General features: G+C 63.4%; 1 protein-coding gene across 1 annotated transcript; it reads left to right on the forward strand.

The window, feature by feature from the left end:
* The first annotated feature begins 3,860 nt into the window (after positions 1-3,860).
* Positions 3,861-11,028, forward strand: E2F2 (E2F transcription factor 2). Its single transcript, XM_027904438.1, has 6 exons — positions 3,861-4,043; positions 9,117-9,204; positions 9,434-9,653; positions 9,790-9,948; positions 10,129-10,243; positions 10,499-11,028. The coding sequence occupies exons 1-6, from the start codon at positions 3,861-3,863 to the stop codon at positions 10,973-10,975; spliced, it is 1,242 nt and encodes a 413-aa protein (XP_027760239.1). The 3' UTR covers positions 10,976-11,028.
* The last annotated feature ends 480 nt before the right edge of the window (positions 11,029-11,508 follow it).

The following is an 11,508-nucleotide window of genomic DNA, read 5'->3' on the forward strand; positions in this document are numbered from 1 at the left end:
AAAAAAAAAAAAAGAAAAAAACCCCACACACAACTAAAAATAACCGCCGGGGCTGGGATTTACCTCGGGGGGGGCGGCAGCTGGAACGGGAAAAACACCCCTGGAAAAGCAAACCCGCCTTTGCTTTAATCCCCCCGCCTCCACTGCTGGGGTGCAGGAAAGAGGATGAGGAGGGCAAAAACTAACCCCGGGGGAGGGGAAGGGGGGGGGGTGAAGGCCGAGCGCGGCCCCGCCGCGGTGCCGGTGGCCCCTGGGCCGGCTCGCTCGCCTCTTGGCAAGCGCCGGAGTCTGATGCAATCGCCGCGCTGACGGAGGCGGCGGTTCCCACCTGTATTTGCCATTGTGTGCCCGGAGCTGTTTGCAGGTGTTTGCTGGCGCCGCGCTGTCTGAGCCGCACTTCCCTCCTCCTCCTCCTCCTCCTCCTCCTTCTCCTCCTCCTCCTCCTCCCGCGGCTGCCCCGGCCAAGGCCTGGCTCCCCCCGGGGCCCCCCCCGGGCGGCTCCGCGCCAGCCGCGCTCACACGGATGCGGCACACGCGTGACCTTGGCCGGGCGCGCTCGCGAGTGGGGCGGGGGGCGCGGGGGGGGGTGGTGGGGCGGGCTGGAGGAGGCCGAGGGTGGGTGTGCACGTGTGTTCACACGCGTGTGCGCTGCTGGGCGCTTGCACACGCGGCCACACTGACACGCGTGTTGGGCACGCTCACACGTGTGTGCACATGCACACCCACCCGAGTGCACTTACATATGACACATGCGTCGTGCACGCTCATGGATGTACAGTTACACGCGTGTCTGTGTGCATTTACATGCGTGCCTACACTGACACATCTGTGCACACTCACACACGTGTGCACATTTGCATGCATGTCTGTGCATTTACACACGTGCCTACAGACACCGACACGCGTGATCTCTCTCTCTCTCACACGGGGGCTGTGACACACACGTGCACCCCCTCAGCAGGGGCACACACGTGTGCACACAGGCACACCCTGATCCAGCACGGGTGGACACGCATCCCCACGCACAGCATTCCAAGTCCAACCCTAAGTGTCCATCCATCCTCATCGGCCCCGGGATGCCGGTACCGGGTGCGGGCCCCGCAGCCGCGGCTCGCTGCTGCCGTCTCCAGGGCACAGGAGGAAGAGCCCGGCTCGGGGAAGGACCGGCACCTCCTCTGGTGTTCGGGAGGAACTGAGACCTCCTCTGCTGCCCCTCGGGCAAGGACCGGGACCTCCCCCGGTGACCTTCCCCGGGAAGTATCGGGCTCTCCTCTGCTCCCAGCACCCAGCAAGTTCCAGGATCTCCTCCAGTGTCTCCCTCAGGAAGGACCTGGACCTTCTCCATCGTTTCACCTGGGAAGGACCGGGACCTCCTGTGTTGCCCCCAGCAAGAGAGTACAGGGATGTGTCACACTGGGCTGCTGGGCTTGCTGGCCCATCACCTGCCCCCTGCACAGTTATGCCCCCACCTTGGGCAGAACCTCTGCAAGGGCCTCTGTCAGCCCTTGCACCCTCTCTCTCCAGGGAATATTCCTGGGGAAGGAATATTAGGGGAGGGGGCCTCATTTGGGGTCCATAGCACAGCCTCAGCCCCCTGCTCCTGGGACACCCTCCTCCTCCTCCTCGTGGTCTGCCTCAACAGTGGGGTCCCTGATCCCTAAGCTGAATATCCAGAAGATTTTCCAGATCCTGAGGTGAGCAAGGGCAGGGTGGTTGTACCCCAAAGCCTCTGGTGAGCCTGTCTTGGTCTGAGCAGAGATTCAGTGGCCCAGATGTGGTGCCCCCATTCCTGTGTGCTGGATCTACACTGGGAAAGGCTCTGCTTTTGGAGGAGTTGGGGGCACAACCTGCCAGCCTGAGCACCCCCTGAACCCAGGCCCTCCCTGTACCCCAGTGTCCCTGTTCCAAGGGTCACCCACTGCAGGCAGCCTGAGGCAGCCAAAACCACGGATTTATCCACCCTGCTGGGTGTGGCCTTGTCTTTGTGCACTGAGATGGAGATGGCAGTTGCCTCCTTCCTGCAGGGGGGAAAACGAAGGTCTGGGTGGGTTGAGCTGCCAAGCTCAGCCGTGCTCCTGGCAGAGGGTCAGGGTGCCCAGCCGAGGTGGCATCAGTGCTGCCAGACCTTTTGTTGTGCCTCAGAGCCCCTGCACGGTGGGAGGCAAATGCCTGCCCTGGATTGGATGTTCCTGGCACGTTTTTGGGTGTCCCTTCCAGCTGAGTTGGAGTCTGGAGGTCTGGTGTCCTTCTCATCCACAGCAGAGGCCGTGCACGGCGTGTGTCCATCTGTCTGTCTTCCAGGAGGCTCCTTGGCAAGGAAGTCCATCTCTGCACGTGGTCACCCCCATCCCAGACCTGGATATGGGGTTGGCTCGTGCTGGAGAGGAAAATGAAAGAGAGGAATGAATGGATGGAAGCAACCAGGTGATGGAGAGGAATCAAGTGACGGAGAGGAACCAACTGCTGTGGCTCAGTGGCCTCAGCAGTTTTAAACTGTGGGGTGTCTCAGTGGCCTTTTACTGGTCTAAATAAGTCTCAGAGTTGCCCTCACTCAGGGGTTTGCCACTGCCTCAGTGACTTCTGTCACTGCTGCACCCTGAAATACCCCATGAGCCAAACTGGGGGCCCTTCACCTCGTCTTTCTCCCTCCTCTTTTCCAGAAAGCCCTGGTGCACACCAAGGAAGTACTGGGGGGGGACACACAGGTGACATTGAGTGGTGGGTGGAGTGAATTTCTGAGAGTGAACCGGGGGCCAGATCTGCTCATGCTGAGCCCCTCTGAGGTCCCTGCCCCCCCCAACAGTGCCGACCCCTGCCTGCAGGGTGGAGGGGTCCCAGACAGCCTCTGGCTGGTGGACCCCAACATTTTTTGTCTCCCAAAGAGATGCCCCACCCTGGGGTGCTGCAGCTGGGGGTGTGGGTGGGTGGGGGTGATGGGAAATGAGGGGAATGAGGATGGGGGAGTGATGGGGATGGGGAGACAATGGGGAAGGGAGGGTGATGGGGCTGGAGGGGGTCACGGCCGCCAGATTAGAACCTGACAGACTGAGGGAGGTGTGTGTCTCAAATAAATAAATAAATAAATGACAAAAAAAAGAGAATCGTAGCCGCGATCCCCAACTTCGATGACCTCCCATTCCAGGTGTGACCTCCTCATCCAACTGTTCAAAATAAGGCTCCCCCCCCTGATTTGCATACGGTGACCGCGCCCCCTTCCCTCCCTCCCGCTGCCGCGCGGGCCCTTTAAGGCTCCTCCCGCCGGTGGCGGGGAAGGGGCGGGGCCTGGGCGGCGACAGCCAATCAGCGCGCCGCGTTTTCCGCGGGAAATCCGAATTTCGCGGGACGGGTTTTGGCGCTTAAAAAAAAAACCGGAAAAAAAAAAAAAAAAAAAAGGAAAGAAGAAAAGAAAAGAAAAGGAGCGATCGGGCCCCGGCGCGATCGGGCGGCAGCGGAGCCGGGCGCGGGGGGTCCCGGCACAAGGCGGGGCCGCGCCCCGGCCCCATCTGGCCCCCAACACGGCCGATTTCTGGGGCCAAAAGCGCCTTTTTGCGGCCCGTTTTGGCGGCATCCCCACCGCGTTGCTTCTCTGCAGGTTTTTCGGGTTTTTTGGGGGGATCGGCCCATGGCATCGCCCGCCGGGCCCCCTCCCCGCCCCCCCAAAATGCCACGGCTGAGATTGTGACCCCCCTCCCCAGTGCGGAACCGCGGGGTGTTCCTGCCCCCTCCCCCGGGCCGGGCTTCTCGGAAAGGACTTTGCAATGCTGCGGCTCCCCAGGGGAGTGTCCCCCGCCCCGGGGAGGGGGGGCACCGCCCTCCCGGCCCCCGCTCCCCACCACCACCCGAAGAAGGCCATGTCGGTGATGGGCTCCTGCGAGCGGGGAGCCTCCAGCATGGGCAGCCCCCCGTTATCCAGCGGCTGCTTCACCCAGGTCTACACGCCGGCGGCTGTCAGCGTCCCCGCTGCCCGCAGGGGGTGTTTCTATGACACCCCCCAGGGCCCCGAGCTCAGGACCCTCGACTCAGCCTCGGCGGGACGGCTGCCGGTAAGGTGTCTGCACCCCCTCCCCACGCCGGGCATCGCTGCGGGGGCACGGGGGGCTGGGGGTCGAGCAGGGTGGGGAGCGAGGGGTGGGTGACCCCAGCGTGTGCAGCCCCCTCCCTTCCAAATTTTGCAGCTGATACTGGGGGTCTGTGCGCCCCCCCCCCAAGGTGTCTTTTTGTGGTGGGGGAGGGTGAGGTCTGAAATCAGGAGTCTCAGTGAAATGGCTCAGATGTTTCCCAACTTCCCCTCGCCCCTGCGTGCCCGCGGCTCCGGCTTCCGCTTTTCGGCCTTTTTCGGCCCTTTTTTCCTTTCTCCAGCTGGCGAAAAGTCCGGGTTGTGCCTCAAAACCCACCCAGGACTCCCAGGCCCTTCGCGAACCCCTTTCCTCGGCGGGGCAGCAAGGGGTGGGTGCAGGCAGCAGAACCCCTGCCTGCTGTGGGTGGGGGGCACTGGCCCTGCCCTCTGGCTCTCCCCCCTTCGGGGCTGTGACCCCCGGGGCGGGGGGACACGGGACAGGGCTGGATCAGCATCGCTGCCCATCCTTGGTTCCTGCCCGTGGCTATAGCAGGACTTGCGCTGACTGTTTTTTTGGGAAGGGGGTGTCCCATCCTCCATGGGTCACCCCAAGGCTTTCACAGGGACCCCGTTGCTGGGAGCCGTGTAGGGGGGTCGCTGTCCCGTGTCACCAAGTCCCCAAGGGGGTCACAGCTGTTGCCTGCAAAGCCCAATGCCCCTAAAACAGGGAAGCTGAGGCACAGGTCGGGCGCTGGCCCCGTGCCCGGTTTTGGGGCGCACGGGTGGCTCTGCCCAGCCTGTTCCTCCTCCTGGAGGGCCCCCGCAGAGCCCCCTGGCCCCATCGGCCCCGCTGGCAGCTGGCATTTAATTCCTGCCCGCCCCAGCCCGGGCGCAGGTCCAGCCCTCACTGTGAGCCTCTGTTCTCCCTGGGCCCTGGGAGGGATCCCAGACCCCGCTAACTCCCATTTAGTTTTTTTCAAGGCTTGATTTATTTATTTATTCCCCCCTCTTCTCCCTCCTTTTCCCCACTCCCCGATGCTCGGTGCCAGCTGGGGACATGGCCCCAGCGGGGGAAGAAGGGGTGTCTTTGCTCCCCTCCTTTGTGCCGTGGCTGTGGGGTTGGATGGGGCCATTTCGAGCCCCATCCAGGGGGGCTTTAGGACCACCTGTCTCCTCTCTGGCGTCTTTGTCTCTAAACCGTGTGAGATGCCACATCCTGCAATGCCAGGGGCTGTTGTTTAAGGAGACACCATCGGTGCTGACCCCTCCCCTACAATCACCCCACAAACTCCCAGTCCTATCGCTGTGGAGATGGTTTTGGCCCTTTTGTCGTGATCACCATCATCATCATCATCACCCAGGAGATGCTCAGGGTCTTCCTGCCTGGTGCTGTCCCCTGAATGGGGTCTAGGGGGCTTGTGTGACGCTTGGGGACATGAAATGCTTGTCCTCAAGTGACACTTGGCATCAAGAGGTTTTGGGCTAATGGCCTCTTTGTCATCACCACCATCGCCATCATCATCATCATCACCCGCACTGGGAGATGCTCAGGGTGTTCCTGCCCACAGCTGTCCCCTGAACAGGGTCTGGGGGGGCTTATTTGACACGTGGGGACACAACAGCGCTCCTACATCCCCCTTGGTGTCTCGTAAGTGCCGTTCCCCTCTGTCCCCATCCCATTCCCTGCTGCCATTATCCCCTTCCCGGCACTGGAGATTCCATTTCCAGCCCCTGGTGCGGCACTTGCAGCCCTTGACAGCTGGGGCTCCTGCCCCACACACCCCGTTTATGGCACAACCTTTGTGTGCAGAGCCGAGGCAATCAGATAATGAGCGTTTCCTCCCAATTCCTGAGCAGGGCAATCGCGGCCGCTCCCACCCGGCACCGGCTTTGTGCCGCAGGAATGATCTGGGGTCACCTGGAGGAGCCCATTACCCCATGGGAAAGCAGGATGGGTTATCTCTCGTGGTCCAAAAAAGTTCTAAATTTCATATACTCGTTGATCTGAGGCTTCTGGAGTAGGTAAATGCATTTTCCTCCGTGGAAAAATGGGTATTTGGGAGTGTTTTTAGTCCATGACAACACTATCCTGAGTGGGGTCTCTATAGGGGCTGTGGGGTCTCTGTAGGGGCTCAGGGCTGTCCAGGAACACCAGAGGGAGGGCTGTCTGTGCCATGGGGTCCCAGCTCTCCCTGCTTGCTCCGTGCCAGGACAAGGGTGTCCAGAGTCCACCACGGTTTCGGTATGACCTGGCAGGGCCGAGCCACCCGTGCAAAGAGCACCCGAGGGTGGCAGCCCCTGTGGGTGCTGGGTTGGCGGGAGAACCTGCTCAGCAGCACCCCTGGATTACACAGGGGTGACACAGGGTGATCCTGTCCCACCTTGACCCCATCAAGGGGCTTTTCTGCATGGGCAGGAGGAGGGAATTTTTGGGGGTGGGGATGGGTGGGGAGGTGGTGACTGTGCTGTTGCCTTTGGAGGTTTTTTTGGGGGATCTGGCTTTTACAGCCTTTATCTCCTCTCCACTGGGTAATGTCCTGGGAAGGGGGTGTGGGAGGGGATGGAGATGCTGGCTGCACCCTGGAGTGGGGAGCAGTACCTGGGGTGGGGGTTACTGCCTTCCCCCCCAGTGCAGGGTGGTCCCTGCATCTCCCAACCCTGGGATCAACCTCCCACCCTCCCTCCTCCAAACGGGGGGGGTTCCACATCCCCCTGTGCCACCCCTCGTGCCCCACTAGCCCTGAGCCACCCCAAGGCAGTGGGGGCTGTGCCTTGGGGGGGGGTTCTGACCCAGCAACCCCGTGCCATGAGCAGCATCCTGATCCCGGGGTGTCCCGTGGCCCCCCCGGCAGCTCCGGGTGCTGCGTTCCCACGCCCCCGTGGGGGCGGCAGGGCTGGAAAAGGGGAGGGGATGGGGAGGGGAGAGCCCCATAAAGGGCCGGGCAGGGCCCGGGCAAGCCCGGGGAAGGCAGAGAGTGCTGTTGAAAGGGAGGGTTGGCAGGAGGAGCCCCCCACGGCCCCCCCAGGGCTGAGGGATGCTCTGATGCTTGGGCTGGGCGCAGGGTGTAGCCCCTGGCGCCAGGGCAGGGCCAAGGGCTGCTTGGCAGGCAGAGCTGGCAGGGGGCCCAGCGTGCCCCCCCCTGGTTTTTTACACTCCCCCAAATTTTGGAGTTCAGCATCACTTCCCAACCCGCCATGCTATCAGGGTGTCCCCGTATCCTGAGATGTCATACTGGGTGGATGGCATGGTAGGGGCCCTGCCATGCCCTGAGAGGGTCTTTAGGTTTGATCCCTGCCCCCCCCCCCCACCTGCTCTGGTTCATCCAACCCCCCTGGTGCTGGCAGGGTGCTGCGAGCCCCTCGCTGTGCCCCGCTCAGCTGTCGTGTGCCTAATCCTGCCTGGCTGAGGGGGTTGGCAGCTGGGGCACAAGAGGGACCCCCTTGTCCATTGTCCCTCGCTGGGACACTCAGGGTCCTGCCCCTGCCGCCCCCCACCTCTCCAAATTGCACATTGGGGGGGCAGGGGTCTCTCTTTCTCCCCTCCTGCACAAGGGGAGGGGGAGGTTGGAGGTGTCTGGGAACACAGTGGGGTGCTCCCTGCCTCAGTTTCCCCAGGGCTGGGGCAGGTGGGGTGCAGCTGAGCCCCCCCAGCAGCGAGGGGAGCACACGTTGGCCACGGCTATCAGTGCTGGAGGAGCAAAGGGGTGCCAGCAGAAGGGGTGGGGGGGTCAGGGTGATGCCTCCCCCCCCTCCCCGTGCTGGCAGATGGATGGGGTCTGATCCGGGGCAGGTGTTTCCCATGCACTCGGCGTTAACCGTTGGGGTGCCGGAGGCTCCGGGGCGGATCCGGGGGCAGGGGGCCGGCGATGGAGGCTGGGAAAAACCTGCTCGGGGAAGGGTGGGAGGGAACAGATTCCCACAGGAGCTCGGGACCTGCCTGGCTCCCTGGGGGGGCGGAAAACAGCCCCCGGGCGCCTCTCCCGCCGGCCCCCTCGGGTGGGAACACGCCGAGGTGCCCAACCCTTCCCCACAGAGCGGGGTGTGCTCCCCAGGGAGCCGCCGTCAGAGGCACTGGGACCTGGGAGCCATGAGGGACGTGCTGGGAGGGACCCTGTGGGACAGCCCGGCCTGGAAGCAGGTACTGGGAGGGGATGGGATGGAACTGGGGGATATCCTGGGGGACAGCCTGGCCTGGGAGCAGGTACTGGGGGGGTTGAGATGGGACTGAGGGGCTGATTTCTGCTGCTGAGCTGCTGATGTGTCCCCCCCGAAATCCCCCAGTGCACACTGGGGGGTGTGGGGCTATCCCTGGGGATTTGTTTGGGTTGGGAGTGGTTGGGTGACACCCCCCCCCAGCTCCCCCCTGTGTCTGCTCCGCTGTACCCCCCCCCCCCTTTTCCCTTCTCCCCAAGTGATGCTGGGGGGCCCTCAGGGGCGATTTCCAGGAGCTGCTTGCCCTGGTGTGTGGGGATGTGCGTGTGTGTGTGTCCCCTCCCAGGACCCAGTAGCCCCCCCCACCCCCCCAGTTTGCCCCAGTTTCCCTCCAGCTGGGTGCACGTGCCCGGGGCACCCGCAGGCCCCGTGGGGGCTGAGCCTGGCTGGTCCCAGGTGTGCTGGTGGCAGCTGGGTGTCCTCGGCTGCCTCAGCCGTGACCCCGGGTGGGAGGAGGGGGAGGGTGAAACCCAGCTGGCAGGTGGGAGGGTGAGGATCCAGCTCTCCGGAGCCTCCACGTTCCCAGGGCTCAGCCCCGTGGACTTTTGGCAGGAGCTGGGGGTGAGGGGAAATCCCAGTGGGTTCCTGGGGAGCTCTGGGGCAGGCAGGAAGCCACGTGGGGTGGATGGGACCCCCCATCCGCTCCCATCCCAGTTCTCCCAGTGGCCCCTGGGTGCTGCTGTGCCTTTTCCCAAAAGGGATTTGGAACTGGATGAGCCTCTTGCCGACACCTCCCACCACAGGATGTGGCACCCAGGGCTTTGTTGATGACCCCGGGGGGGGCTCTGGGGGGCTCACAGGGGTGTCTGGCTCAGCCCCAATGCTGAGTTTTTCTCTCCTGCTCCAGGCCAAGAGGAAGCTGGACCTGGAGGGCCCTGAATTTCGCACACCCAAGGGGAAGGGCCGGACACTGGCGCAGGTCCCCAGTCCAAGGAGTAAGTGGTGCTGGGTGAGGCGAGATGGGGGGGACAGCTGGGAGAGGAACACACCCCACTTCTCTTCCCTCTTAGAACCATGTCCCCTCTAGCACCACCCAATGTCACCTCCATCCCACACTGAGAAGGGGAAAAGGGGGACCCTCTTGTGTCCAGCCCTGTGCCACCTCCATCCCACATCCCAAACTAAGGAGGGGACTGCGGGGGTTGTCTCCTGTTTCCCCCACAGCCCCCAAGTCTCCCGGGGAGAAGACCCGCTATGACACCTCCCTGGGGCTGCTCACCAAAAAATTCATCCGCCTGCTGAACGAGTCCCCCGATGGCGTCGTGGACCTGAACCGGGCGGCCGAGGTGCTGGAGGTCCAGAAGCGCCGCATCTACGACATCACCAACGTGCTGGAGGGCATCCAGCTCATCCGCAAGAAGTCCAAGAACCACATCCAGTGGATGTAGGTGGTGCTGGGGGGGGAGGGGGGGGTGGGCTGGAAACGGGCTGTGGGGACGGGGTGAGGCGGGTGGCTCGGGGGACGTGCGGGGCGTGCTGTGGTGTCATCGATGTCACCTGGGTGCCATCCCCGCTGGCAGGGGCACGGGGATCTTCGAGGACGCGGCGGTGACGGCGAGGCAGCAGGTGCTGCGGGGGGAGCTGGCGGAGCTGGCCAGGACGGAGAGGACGCTGGAGCAGCTCGTGCAGGACTGTGCCCTGCAGCTCCGGCAGCTGGTGGAAGACGAGGCCAACCAGAGATATCCTTGCTGGGGGAGATGGGAGGGTGGTAGGGAGGGAGGGAGGGCAGGGGCTTGGGGAACCCTCTGAGCCTCTTCTCCAGTTGGATTCCCCCAGGCTTGGGGGGAATGTTCGGAGGGATGGGGGGTTTGATGTCCTGCTTGCAGCCCCTCTTTTTCCTATACCTCATCCCTGCCCACGCTGGCATATGTCACCTACCAGGACCTCCGTGCCATCAGCAGCTTCCAGGAGCAGACAGTGATCGCTGTGAAGGCTCCCCCAGAGACGCAGCTGGAGGTGCCAGACTTCAGCGAGGTGGGTGTGTGTGTGGGTGTTTGGGGCTGGGGTGTGGGTGCTGCTGGATCCACACTGTCCTCGGTGGGCTCCTCTGGGGAACCAGCCCAGCCTGACCCTGGGTGGTTTTGCGGTGTCCCTGTGGGGCTGTTTGACCCTGGGCTGGTCCTTTGGGGGTTGCAATGCCCTGTGAGGACCCCTTATGGGTTGGGGGCTGTGGGGTGGGATATGGGACACCTTCTGGGTGCCCCCCTGAGCCTTGCTCTGCCCCTCCAGGACACCTTCCAGCTGCACCTGAAGAGCACCAATGGCCCCATCGAGGTGTACCTGTGCCCAGAGGAGATCACAGAGGAGAGCCCCACCAAGGACCACCCCGTCCCCTACGCTGCCGCCGACCACCCCATCCCCCTTTCCCCACCAAACAGCTCCAGACCCTCCCCACAGCTGCCCCACGCCACCCCCCAGGGCTGGGGGGGCACAGGAACCCCCTCCTCGCCCTCATCTCTGCCTCTCACCATCCTGGGGGGGCCCAGCTCGCTACTGGAGGTGGAGCCCGGGCTCCTGGGCTCTCCTGCCCACCTCCTGCAGCAGACAGAGGACCAACTGCCCTGCACCCCCTCCCACCTGGACTTGGGACCCTTCGTCGCCTTCTCGCCCCCCCTGGAACAGGACGATTATCTCTGGGGGCTCGAGGGCGAGGGTGTCACTGACCTCTTCGAGGCCTACGACCTGGGGGACCTGCTGAAGCCCTGAGTGTCCCCCCAGGCCCCACTGCCTTCGTCCCCGCTGGTCACTTGTGTCCTGAGCCCGTGGGGTCTCTGCGGGGTTGGCTGGGGAGAGTGGGGGGTGTTGGGGAGCGCCGGGTTTTCTGAGTGTGTGGTGGGGGGCTTGTGTTGCCCACCCTGTGTGGACTCTCCTCACTCTGCTGGGCTGGTTATCACCTGGGGCTGGGGTTGCCCCATCCAGGTCCACATCCCAGTGTCCTCTCAAAAAGCTGTGGGGTGCCAGTGCTGATGTTCCCCACCATAGTCCCCCCCTCACTACCCTAGAGGTGCTGGTGGACCAGGGATGCCTCTGGGTACCCCAGGTGGGTTTGGGGCACCCCTGGGTGGGGGCAGAGAGATCCGTGTCCAGAATGGGCTGTGTCATGTTTTCCAGTTGCTCCCCAGTTAAACTGGTTCTTCAGGGTCATGACAGGTCATTTTCCCCCCACCACAGCTGGAATATCCTTAAAATAACCATCCAGGCAGCAAAGCTGAAGTCACTTTTGGGTGATGAGAGGGTGA

This window comes from Empidonax traillii, unplaced genomic scaffold, assembly GCF_003031625.1.
Source record: "Empidonax traillii isolate 1590-97213 ecotype Southwest subspecies unplaced genomic scaffold, ASM303162v1 scaffold1059:size195157, whole genome shotgun sequence".
NCBI lineage: Eukaryota > Metazoa > Chordata > Aves > Passeriformes > Tyrannidae > Empidonax > Empidonax traillii.